Genomic DNA, 12,502 nt, shown 5'->3' with positions numbered 1-12,502 from the left:
TAGTAAACAACTTTTCTTATTAATACCCTCTCCTTTCCCAAAATGCACCTCATTTTGACGATATACTTTTTTCTTTAAGAAGAAAAAAAGCGTCTACTAGAAGATGATGCTATTTCTAGAACCGTTATCAGCAGTCTTTAAACAGGAGGCTGAACATCCACACCAGTCTGAACTTCCCGAGCTTACCCTGGCCTTTGATATTTGCCTGAAGTATTATAAAAGGGAGAGACAGAGAAAAAAGAAATGAAGTTAAATGGAGCAGCCAGTTCTCAGCTTTTCCCTTCATGACACCCACCAGCCTCCCAGCCTACAAACCCAGAAAGCGAAGCAGCACCTTACGAATCTCCTACTTGTCAGGATAAACATGCCTAATGGCAGACATCTCCTCAGCCCCCTCCTCCTCCGCCAAGGCCTTCCTGCCCTCCCCTCCGGCTCTGCCGGGCTCTCAGGTGCCTGAGCTTTCTCAGCCGTGCTTTAACTCTTTTTAACCCGTCCGTACGAATCCGCTGAACGAAGATCGCCGCTCCGCCGGGGCTGCATCTCTAACACTTTCCCCTCCCGGCTGCGAGGGCGCGCGTTCCGGATAGCGAGGCGTTCGCTCGCAGTCCGCCAGCCGAGCGAACGGGCTCGCCCCGGAGCAGGAGCGGGCACCGAGCCGCAAGGGCGCCCGGCCCGGGACGAGCCGGCGGAGGGTCGGGCCTGCCCGCCATGGGGAGGCAGGGGACGGGGCGCTGTCCGTCACGACCCGCGCTCCGCCAGCCCCGGCGCCGCCTCTGAAGTTTCCCCCGAGTGGCGTTCGCGCTGGGGGCCCGGGCCGGTCCTGCCCCCGGGGCGGAGAGGGGCGCGGCGGCCCCCGCCCGCTCCCCCGCCGGCAGCGCTGCGCCAGCGCGGCTGGGCGGCCGCGGCGCCGGCGCTCCCCGCCCTCGCGTTCAACTGGTGGGACCCCCGTGCGGCCCCGGCCGCGGCACCGCGGGGAGCGGCGGGCGGCCCGGCCCGGCCCGGCCCGGCCCGGCCCGGCTCGGCCCGGCGGGGCGGGCGCCGCCGGCTGAGGAGGATGCGGGCGGCGGCGCGGCGGCCGCAGGCGGGCGGCGGGCAGCGGCGCGGCGCCTGACCGCAGGGCTCCGCTCCGCTCCCGAGGATGCTGCGGGGCGATGCCCGGCGACAGGGAGGACGAGATCTGCCAGAAAGCTCTGCAGCTGCTGGCCGAGCTGTGCTCCGTCGGGGCGGTGGAGAACGAGAACTGCCGCGATTTCATCTACTACCTGCGGGACAGAGCGCGGCCCCGCCTCAGCGACTCAGGTACGGCCGCCGCCCTCGGGGGCGCGGGCACCGGCGGCCTCCCTCCGGCCCCGGCTGCGGGAGGAGGGCGAGCTCCCCCGAGCATCCCCGGGCTGCCGGAGCCGCGGGGAGAGGCCTGCCGGCGCAGGGAAGGAGGTGGCGGGGAGGATGCTCCGGGGCCGCGGGGCCGGGCGGGTTTGCTGGGGGAGGACTCCGGTCCGGGCTCGGTGCCGCCAGGCTCGGTTTTAGCGCCCGGCGCTGGGCGAGATGCGAGCCCGAGCCCGCTGGGCGAGATGCGAGCCCGAGCCCGCAGCGCTCGCCGAGCCCGCGGCGGGTGCGGCAGCGCGGGGGGCGGGCGCGCAACTTTGCGCGGGTGCTGCCGCCCGGAGCGGGTCGGAGCCGCCCTGGCCGGCACCGCCGGGACTCTGCTGCAGTGCGGGCGGCCCGGGGCTGCCCCGCTGCTCCCCCGCTGCTCCCCCGGCCCTCCCGGAGCTCCGGGTGAAGCGCCAGGCGCCTCGCATCTCCGTTTGACTGAAACACGGTTTAACGCAACTCCCCGGTTCCGTGTGTCGCAAGCTAAACAAGAGTGTTCTTCGCGTTCCTGTAGCAGATGTGGGGCTGCGGGTCTGACAGAATGTACGCTGGGTTGGTTTGTGTGTGTTTGTCAGGGTTACGGCTTCCACATCGTGGCATAGCAGTTTTACTTAAAAACTTTAACTTAAGGGAGCTTTCTCATAAGGAAGCTGAGCTCCAGCTGGACAAAAGCAGAAAAGATTGAGGATTTCTCTCTGGATGCCAGATAAGGGCAAATTGCAGTTTAGATTAGGAGCTTATTATATTTGTTTTTACATCATCAAGTTGAGGTTGCTAAGTATGGGGAGAAATTTAGTGAGTTAAGACAGAAGTTGATAAACGTTTGCAGTACTGGGAAGCCTTGCTGTTTGATCAGCAAGTCATCACAGCACAGTATTCATTGCTTCATTATTCTCTGAAATAAATCATTCCATTTAGCACAGGGCAGTCTAATGACACTTTTCTGTAATTCAGTAGCCTGAAGTAACACTCAGAGGGCAACTTCCTGACAAATCCTTGGATATGCTGGAGGCCTGGAGAAAATAAGTGAAACTAAATAAAAAAATACTCAAGGGAAGAAAAAGATGTGCTGTCACAACAAATGAATAAGGAATTTTCCATCATTCAGTTTGCTTGTATCCAAAGCTATTTGCAGCCATTCTGGCTTTTCACTACTTAAAATATTCAAATTGGAGTGATTCATGCAATATTTGATAGGGTTTCTTTAAAAGTAGACAAATTTAATTGTTTGATTCATATAGGCAGATTTAATTATTTTGTTCATATAAGCAGTAATTTTAGGACAGACACCTGTGATTTTCTGTAATTTTCATTTACTAAAGGATCAGTCATGTATTTGCGTATCAGGTCATGATTCCAAAGCCGTCTGCTTAAATCAGTGCTCGCTTTGGATACAAAACTACTTGAAATGCATATGGAGACTTTAACCTCCACCACTTGGATAACAGCTTTTCAGATTTCTTTCAGAAGCTACCTGCTTTTTTTTTTTTTTTTCTTTCATCAGCCTCAGGCAAAAAGAATACCTGGCATCTGTTTGGGAGTGATTTTAAAACACGGTGTGCTCAGTAAAAATTTATCACCTCTACCTAAAGATGATTAAAAAAAAAAAAGAAAAAAATAAAAGAAAAAGTGTGTTTATTTCTACCTGTTTTGCTTGAACTGTTATTACACAACAGCCTTCCGGTGTTGTTTTGAACCTGCTCGATTACACCGAGCAGCAGTCCCTAACCTTTGCCAGCCAATGTGCAACAACACTGAGCAATTATGCTGCAGGCAGCATCTTCCCATTGGCCTCCATCTGAACGTTTTTATTTTTGCAGCTGCAGCCAGTCTCAGAGGGTCTAGCAGGCAACATGTTACCCATAAACCCTGACTTGGGAAATAGTTCTGTGAGGTGGTCACGTCGGGAATTCCTTCATTTACCTAATCTCATATTTCTTTGATTAAAATATATTTCTTACCTCAGTATGGCTGTCCCCATGGTTTGTTTATCTGGTCCTTGGTTGTGGTGCTGTGGGCTGTAAGAAGGCAGTACACATGACTTCCAAAATGAAGCAATACGACTCAGAGTTAAAGGGAAGTAAATAACACTGACCGAACCCAGCTTGCTGCGTGTAGTGAGTTTCATTGACTTAACAAGGGCAAAACGGCCTTAAAAAAGCCCTGGCAGCTGATCCATTACCTTTCCAGCCACTAGAGGCCTGAATAGGGATGTGGAGAAAAGTGGTGCTGAAGGACAGCGTCTCCTTACCAGAACTGGGCAAAAGATGGAGCTGTCCTTGCTCCAGCTTCCAACCCCGAACTGGGAAGGTGATGTGCTTGGGTAACTGGCTCTGAGGCCACCCAAAACAGCAATCTAAAAAGATCTACAGCATCAGAGTGGAGAAAAGTAAATGATTGTGGAGAGCTGGGCAAAAGTGCATGATTGTGGAGAACCGAGCAAGAGATGAAGCTGTCCTTGCTCCAGCTTCCAACCCCGAGCTGTGAAGGTGATGTGCTTGAGTCAAACTGAGTAACTGGCTCTTAGGCCACCCAAAACAGCAATCTAAAATGATCTTCAGTGTCAGAGTGGAGAAGAGTGCATGATTAAGTAGCTGATGAGGTACATGACCAGGTATTGTGAAGAAATTAGAGCATGGGGACGTGCTTTGAAAAGTGTTTCTGAAATGAAGTGGACACTTGCCTGAATCCATGGTGGGTACAGACAATTCTGCAGCACTTTTAGTTGAAGCCATTCATGGATGTTGGCTCTGTCCCCTGTCAGAAGTTGTTGGAAAAAACCCAGACCTAACTAGAGAAGGAGGGAGCTGAAGGGCTGCTGAGCCTGGTGCCAGCATCTGTGTCCAAACTCAGCCTCCCAGTGCCCCTCAGCCCCAGAACGGAGCAGCCAGATCCCTGGAGATCCATTCCTGATTCAGGCCAGGAGGGGACTGCATGCCTGTGGTGTGTGCCACATCTTTATTTTTCAGTTCTTCAGGGTATTTCAGCGTTTTTCCCCTGTTGTGGGGAGTGCTGCACGTGCTTCGAGCACGAGTTTAAGGGTTAATGAGATCTGGGTTTAACATGCTGGTCCACTGGATTTCAAGGGTGACACGAGTGAGTCAGATTTTAAAGCTTTTCAGAAAACTAAAAATGCAAATTAGGCATTTAGTGAAAAATCTTCAATTAGTTCAATAAGAGTTATATGTCAGACCAACCTTGAAAATCCCCAAAAGGCATCCTTAAGCATTTAGATACCTTAATAAGCTGACTCGTTTTCTGTTCCATTGTAAAATGTCAATAATATTTCTGTATCACTGAAGGGCTTCATAAGGGTGAATTGCAATGTCTGAACACATCAGGTATGTAATACATTCATAAAGGAGAGTCAGATGGACCTCTCAGAGATAGTCAAGTAAAAACAATGTTTGTCATATGGGCATTTAAAAGCAATCACTCAAGATCATGGAATATTCACCCCATGATACATGATAAAGCAAATATTGTGGAGGGGGAATAAGCAGAAGAATTCCTTGAATGTGTCAAAAAAGAGAAATACAGTAAACCAAAACAACAACAGCAAAATCATGAAAGCAGAAAATCTTGATAGAGAGACTGACCATTAAAAGAAGAATTAGGACAAAAAAGCTGTTTATGAAATAAGGGTTCTAACAAAGTCCAGGCCACTAACCATAGTGAATTTTTCACTAATTTTGTAGTGGAAAAATTATATAAATATAAATAAAAAGTAAAGTTTTCTGTTGCTTTGGGTTGCACATCTTGAGGATGAGCCATCAAGGTCTTATAATACTCTTAATTACATTCTTTAAAATTGACTAATAGATGCTAAAACATAATACATGGTGAATATTGTGGGCATAGCAATGGCATAAAGTGTTTTACAGGTCATAAGTATGAGATAATTATTTCACAGCGGCAGAAAGCTAGATTTTAGTACTTGATAGAGCTAAAGATAGTTGACAGTCAAGAAATTAAAAAATCTGGGAGTGGAAATGGGATGGATATTGAAGGCAAAATGTATGAGAAACAGCAGTTATAGTCTTGCAGTAGAATTTACGCATTTTATGAATCAGTACTTTACTTTTTGATGTCTACTTTCAGGTTCAGGACAGAGAAAAGCACAAAGAAAAGAAAGCCAAAGAGCATGGCCTACCAGCCCTCTTGTGGAATGTGAGAGCCCAGGTTTTCTGTGGAGGGTGTTGTTCCAGTAGACTGCTCATTGCCTAGAAAGCTAACACTTGCAATTAAATTGTACCTCAGAAAGTTACCCTTTAATTCAGAACTGAGTTTAAAAACAAAACCTGTCTTCAGAAAGTAGTTTGGTTCCTTAAAAAGGTATTTTAAAATTTTTTTACCTTAAATTGCTTCCTGATTTATTTCCACCTCACCCCCAAAATTTTCCAGGAGCATAACAAGCTGCGGAGTTTCATCAAGACATTAAATGCATCTAGATTCATCTAGATAAATTCAAAAAGCATTTGCAAGTTTTAAAGACATGAAAAACATTTGAGTGGGTGAAATAACTTCCAGTAGGTTTTTTCATTTTCATTTTATTTTCCTCACTGTGAGCTGTTGCTCTCCATATTTTTAAATTTTCTTTTCCTGATGGTACTCAATGTGTCCCACTAGTGCAAGACTTTGTAGGATAGAGGACAAGTGTAAATCATATTTCCTCTTTTGAGGTCAAATAAATGAGCACATGTGAGGCCCAAATTCCTTTGGGTTTTGAGAACCAAAGTGCTCTTTCAAGAGTTGAAAAAAATACAGTGATGTTATGTATTTAAGACCAAAAATAGGTATTCATTTTCTCTTTTGAAAAGTCAGAAACAAGTTTGAAGTAGGTAAAAACAATTACTTCCTGTTGCTTGAATTCTAAAATGCTCTGCTAGTTTAATTCCCTCTAAACAAAGAGGCTCTGAGAGATTTTCCTGTCATACTGGAGGAGTTTAATATTGTTTTTCTGCTTGGAAATCGGTTTTAAACAGATAGCTAAATTTTGAAACAAATTGTAGAAAAGAGCAAATCATGTTCAAAGGGACTACCTGTGTGCTTAATAATGACTTGAAACTATAATTAAGATAAATCAAGTTAAATAAAAGTAAAGATTTTAATTTATTATCACCACATATAACATTTTCTTGGAATGCATTTTTGTTCTTTTGCAGCTAACCTAAAAAATTATAGGTGTTAAGTGATGACTTACTCTTCAGAACTAGAGAAAAGGACGACTACAAAGATTTTCCTCATGATAAAACTGAGCTTTGATCAGGCTGGAACACAGTCATGTTAAATACTCTTCAGATATGAAAGAGCCCTGCTCCACTGAGATCACTTTCTATCTTCCAGACATGCAGAGCAGCTGCACTTTACCTTGAGAAGCCAAACATGAGAAGGTTTTCTGTAGTACCTGTGACCAAATCTCACTCTGCTGCTGTCCCATGGCTGCTCCTGGACACTGTGGGGAGCAGAAATGTTTCAAGTCTATGAGAAAAAGGAAAGAGGAAGGTGGCTTCCAGCCCTTCTTGGCCTCTGCATCCAGATTCAGTACCGGTGTGGAAAGTAGGGGCTTCCATTTCCATTTTGGTTTTAGTCCTCACTTACATGGGGATTTCACCAAATGTTTGTTGTTCACAGTCTGCATTATACCCTGAAACTACAACGATGTGTAACACTGTGTTAAGTAGACTGATGCCAACTACACCTCTTTGTATTTAACAGAAAAAAATGTGTGTTACTCAAATATGACATATATATATAAATGTTGTTTACTCGTATACGACACATATATAAAAATGTGTTTACTCATATACGACACATATATAAAAATAATACTTATTTCCTGAAGTCATTGCAAGCCCATTTGTAAAGTCATGCTGTAAGTTAGAATAACATGCTAACTGAATCAGGAATCAGTTATCTCTGCAGCCACACAGTTTATGCAAGTGTGCATTGAACATTATGGAAAATGGGTTATTTTCAACTCGGAGTAACAAAAATGTCTATCACTGAAAACAGACTGAAGAGTAATGACCTTAGAAAATTAGAATGCCTAGACTGAATACAGTCTGTCTTATACCTGAATTCTTGTCCCAAGTGCCAATTCTGCTGATGAAGAGCAATAGGTTAATTTAGGCCTTGTACATACAAACTGGTTTTGCCACTAAATCTTGATCACTGCATTTCTCACACCTCCTGTTTCAATAGGGTTTGCACATTTCTCCTAGATGGGGGGAGAAGGGAAATAATTTTCTAACTATGCTTTCCTTAGAATTATCCAAAATTTTGTACAGGCCACAGTTTACATTTTTCACCAAAAGCTCTGATTGCTTAAGCAGAGGTGTTGCTGTAAGAGATTTATGGGTTATTAATTCCTAAAAAACCCATTAACTTGTGTTACAATAATGACACTTTTAGAGTTTTACTATGGTAGAATACTGAATTGTTAGGTATTTGTGTGATCCACACATTTAGTGACCCAAGTACAAATGATCAGCCACATGTTGCCCCAGATAGCTTTCTGGAAAATTCCTTTCCAAACTAATTTGTGTGAGTTTAATTACACTGACAATTCAGAGACCTAGAAATGTAAGTCCAAAATTATTGCTGTCATAACAGCAGATCTGCTTAAACTCAGTCTCAAGGCTGTGCAGCTCTGTACCAGCTTTGATGTGCAATATGTAGAGGCTGAGCACAAACTGCAATTTATATATTTTTGTTTAAAACCACATTTCTAGGGTTTAGCTCTTCCCCCACTGAAAATAATGATCATTGTTGATGTAGTGCAAAGCTGTACTTAAGAACATTGCACTGTACATTTTTTGCTATATTTTGTCATTCATTTAAGCTCTTCTGTGGCTTTATTTAAACCAAAGCGATAAAGAGAGATTATTTTGACCTAAAGCTTTATGTCTTTTTCATATTGCTAACAAAATTTTAGTCCAAGGGATAAAAATGTAGAATAATTAATTACAGATGCTGTCAGTTGCAACTGCAGTTCCTAAAGTTGATCATTTTACAAGATCAATCTTTTTTGCATGCTTTGTAGTATTGTTAAGTAGAGAAATATGTGATCCATTTATTTGGAGAGTACAGAAATAAGCTGTTGTGCATAACAGGTGGTGGTTTGCACATTTCTTACATTTCCTATTGTGATCACACTGGGTATTGTGTGGCTTAAGCTGCTCAAGACGTTCAGCTGCCTCTCTTTTTTTGGATTTAGGCATTCATTAGCCCAGTGAGATCAGCTTGGCTTCCTCTCGCAGCCATGTACACTGCAGGATTTGATCCTGTGCATCTCCCAAGGTTAGCTGGAATTCAGAAATGCAGGAGGTGCAGTCAAAACTGGCATGTGTGTGTGTGTGTTTTAAGCCAATTTAAAGGTGATATGTGTCTACCAAAGCTAAAGGTTGGAAGAGTCTATAATTCTGTCAGAAAAAGCTTCCAGATTATTGCTGTAAATCTACCATGCTGACAAAAAAAAAGTCAGGCACTAATGATTTTGGAGTTAAAACTTTCAAACAGCTTTTTCAAAAACCTTCCAGATTTCTTTTTGAAATAAGAATAATGAGGATTTGAAATAGGATAATTCCTGCCGGGAGACTTTCTCACTTTCTTTTTGTTCCTGTTGAGTTTCACATGCACACTAGAAAGCCTTGCTGACTTCCCTTGGATATAAGTTTCTTCAGTTCATTGCATGTCCATCAGGGAGTTGTTTGGAATATCTCTTTCTATTTTACAGTCTGTGAAACTCCCTAAATATTTCCTTTCCAGCTGTGACGGACCTTTCCTGTGTGTATACAAAACCCTTAATATTTATCTTTGAAAGTTTCTTCTGGTAAACCAGTCTTCATCACTCCCATCCAGGTTACTTTGTGCCTGGTTTCTCCATCCCTTTTCTAAATTATATGTGTATGTACACCAATGTTCCATGTGTTTGCCCCTTGGGGTGTTCCCACTCCTTTTCTCAAGCAGCAGCTCATTTTATTTACTGCCCTATTTTTAATCTCTTTAATTCATCTCTGTTTTAGTTGTCTGACTTCAGCAATATAGTTTGTTTTTCTTCTCACATTTTGTGGTATTTCAGAATGCAGTGAGAGTTTCAGTAGCTGTGTAATCAATCAGTACATAAGGTTTGACCCATCTTACAGACTTCTTGTCTCACTGGGCATCTGTCTGCAGCTGTATAAAATTCCTTTAGAGCTCCTTTTTAAAACTTTCTCCTTCTTTTGTTGTTTGCAGGAGGTTCATGGCTATGGAGTTCATGGTTTCACCAGTACACATTAAGACATTCCAAAAGCTGTTTCTCACATCTATCCGATTTTATAAATAATTGCAACTTGTAATTCCGTACAAACTATCCCACTAGTACAGAAAGGAATGTACAATGCAAATTAGGAAATGATCAATGAGACCAGCAGTCTTATGATCTTCCGTTTCCATTTTTAGCAGATGTTTTGCCCATTTAAAAGAGGAGTTTATTTTTTTCCCCCTAGAGAAGTGAAATGGATAAGATTGATGCCGAGTGATTCCATCTCTTTTTGGAAAGCCTACCCTGAACAGGCTGATCTCAAGTGTTCATTATGCTAAGTTCTCTCTGCACAGCAGAAAGGAAAAGAGACTTTCCTGAGCCTGGCTGCAGGAAAATGCAGCAGGTATTGAGTTGTTCTTGCTGAGTGCTCTCCTATTCCCTCTAGTAGGGCTGATGTAGGATATGTGTAGCAGTGGCATTACCTGCTGTAAAGAGATTTTAGGTCCATTAGCAATTAAATACAAGACAAAACAGAGCTGGTATTGCTTCAAAAATATGTAAAACTCTAAAGAAAAAATTCTCTTATCAGTACAATTCTGTTTTTTTTAAGCTATACCAATTTACTCGGGGTAATACAAGACACAAATCTAAATCAGGTGCTCAAATTTTGTTTTCTTCTGTGATTGTGCTCTCTCCTGCAGTAGATCATGCATCAAGAAAGGGTACTATTTCTCCAGATGCCACTAAGGTAGTGATATATCCGTGATAATAAAAGTCTAATGTAAACTTTTCTTCCTTTTTTGTTTTCATTTTAAGTTGACAAACATTAAAGATGACTAATGAGTTAAAAAACAAAAAAAGCAGAGGTGAGAAATTAGGCTTAGCAGGTAAACAGAAGGTGAGGGGCTGGCCCAGTTTTGTCCATTTGTTTTGTTTTTTCCAAGTTCAGGGATGTTTCACAAAGGTGCAGCAGGCACAGGATTGGTGCCTGTTACCCATTCTGCTCAGGAGATGGACCTGGGGAGCAGAAGAGGCAGCCAGACCTCTGAAGAGAGAGATAAAACTCATATTCCTAAGGGACCAAAGAGCACCAAGCTGACTTGCTGCCACCTGGAAATTAGAGTTAGCAGAGGTGAAGTTTGGGGTTCTGGGGACCTGCTTGTGGGGACATAGTGGACAGGAAAAGCTGTGGTTATAACTCTGTTGTAAGAATTTCTATTTCTGTTTTATATTACACTAAAACTTGCCTCTTTTTGTCCTGATTTTTGAAGCCTTTTGAGCTTCTTTGTGGAGTTTAATGTAGGAAAAAAAAATTGATAAAGCAGATCTGTCCAAATTCTTTGTCTGTCTTGGGGTCCTCTCACTGGTTTGTTTGTTGGCTGGTGGGTTTTTTGTGGGTTCAGTAGCTTTCTAGGCCAGCCTGAGAAATCAGGATTTGCTGCTGACATTTGGGCTGTGGCTAATGAGGAAAGAGAAGGCTTGGCCATTGTGGCTTCCCCTATTTTGGAAAAGCTGTCACCTTGACTCTTCCCTGTGCAGCAGCATCACTGTTCCTGCCAGCTTCTCTTAGCTGCAGAAGGTGTAACATTTTTATATCTGCTCTCATTCTCAAGTTAATGTCTTGTTCCTGCCTACCTTATTCGTTCTGTACCTGTCTCTTGTTCTGTTGTCATTGTGTTATAAAGAGCAAATTGACTAGTCAAGATGATTTCTTTCCTGCTGCTGCTAGGAGCCAGTGATGATAAAATAGCTAAAAGCAGTTCCCAAAATAGCAGTGCACAGGTATAGGTTTGCCAGAGAGATTGGATGGTGATTACTCTATAGGTCCTTCTGTAGTGTTACAAGTCAGACCCAGCACTGTGAACAAAAACTGCTCTTTCTTCTTTTGATGGATTTTTCTTCCTTTTTTTTCTCCTTTTCTTGGGAGCTGGAAACCAGAACAGACCTTAATTGCAACAGGACCAGCAGCATCTTCAGCCACTTCAGCTTTTCTTTCCTTCCCAGATTAGGGGGAAGCAGTTTTTCACCCTCAGGAACATCCAAAATTCAGTCTCGGGATTCATTCTTATCCTAATGGCTCGGCGCACTGAGATGAAGCAGTAATTTTGTTAAAATGGAAAGCTTGGGATCTAACATTTTTTTGTCATTTGGCAGTTTTACCTCCCTTTTTTCTGCACCCCTCTCTCTGTGGAAGATTTACAGTGGTAGTTGTTGCCATGGCACTAGGCAGGACGAGGCGTCTACTCCAGTCTCAAAACTGGATGTTTACGGCCATATCGTGAAAAATTATCCCTTCTGACAACTCAGAGTTGTTTACTCAGAATTAACACACCACTCCTCTTCTTCCAAAGTGAAGAGAGGCTCTTCAGGTCATTCCCTGTGTGTCAAGACAAATGTGAGCTTCAGCAGTGCTGGAAAAGCCTCAGAATCAGCTCTGTCCTTCCAGTCCCTCATTAGCTGTTCAAATGAACAACCGCTTCACGCCCTGCCGAGCAGCTGATTGGCCTTGGAGGGAAGAAGCATCTGAAGCAGTATTAATGTTTCATTCAAAATCATGAGAGCCAGGGAGGAGGGGAATTAGGGAATTCAAAACCCCAAATCAGGACTGCCTTTTATTTCACCAGGTCCTGTTCTCTTGAGCAGCATCCCAAATTTTCTCCCACGCTGGATTTCCTCTCAGGATGGTCTTGCTGCCTTTGTGGGGTGCTTTTGCCAAGGGTAAATTTAACAGCTCTCTTCCCTTTGCTTTTCTTTCTCCATTGTCTGCTTCTTTTCCCCAGCCCTATTGACAGTATCTGCTGTGACATATGCTGTACAGGAGATGGAGAGACAAAGAAACTGTGCAGTCCCTCCATCCTTTTCTCTTTTCCTTTCTCAAGTCTT

General features: G+C 43.7%; 1 protein-coding gene across 3 annotated transcripts in view; it reads left to right on the top strand.

The window, feature by feature from the left end:
* The first annotated feature begins 1,111 nt into the window (after nucleotides 1–1,111).
* The window catches only part of SYT9 (synaptotagmin 9), a 69,218-nt gene continuing 57,827 nt past the window's right edge, over nucleotides 1,112–12,502 (top strand). Inside the window, exon 1 of one of the 3 annotated variants that reach the window (XM_066551180.1) lies at nucleotides 1,112–1,299. In XM_066551180.1, the coding sequence (XP_066407277.1) occupies nucleotides 1,152–1,299 (148 nt within the window). In that variant the 5' untranslated portion in view covers nucleotides 1,112–1,151. The remainder of the gene's footprint in view (nucleotides 1,300–12,502) is intronic. The other 2 variants (XM_066551178.1, XM_066551179.1) reach the window with 2 other exon arrangements.

This window comes from Molothrus aeneus, chromosome 6 (assembly GCF_037042795.1).
Source record: "Molothrus aeneus isolate 106 chromosome 6, BPBGC_Maene_1.0, whole genome shotgun sequence".
Taxonomy (NCBI): domain Eukaryota; kingdom Metazoa; phylum Chordata; class Aves; order Passeriformes; family Icteridae; genus Molothrus; species Molothrus aeneus.
The sequence above is the reverse complement of the archived record's forward strand: the minus strand, read 5'-3'. Positions and strand labels throughout refer to the sequence as shown.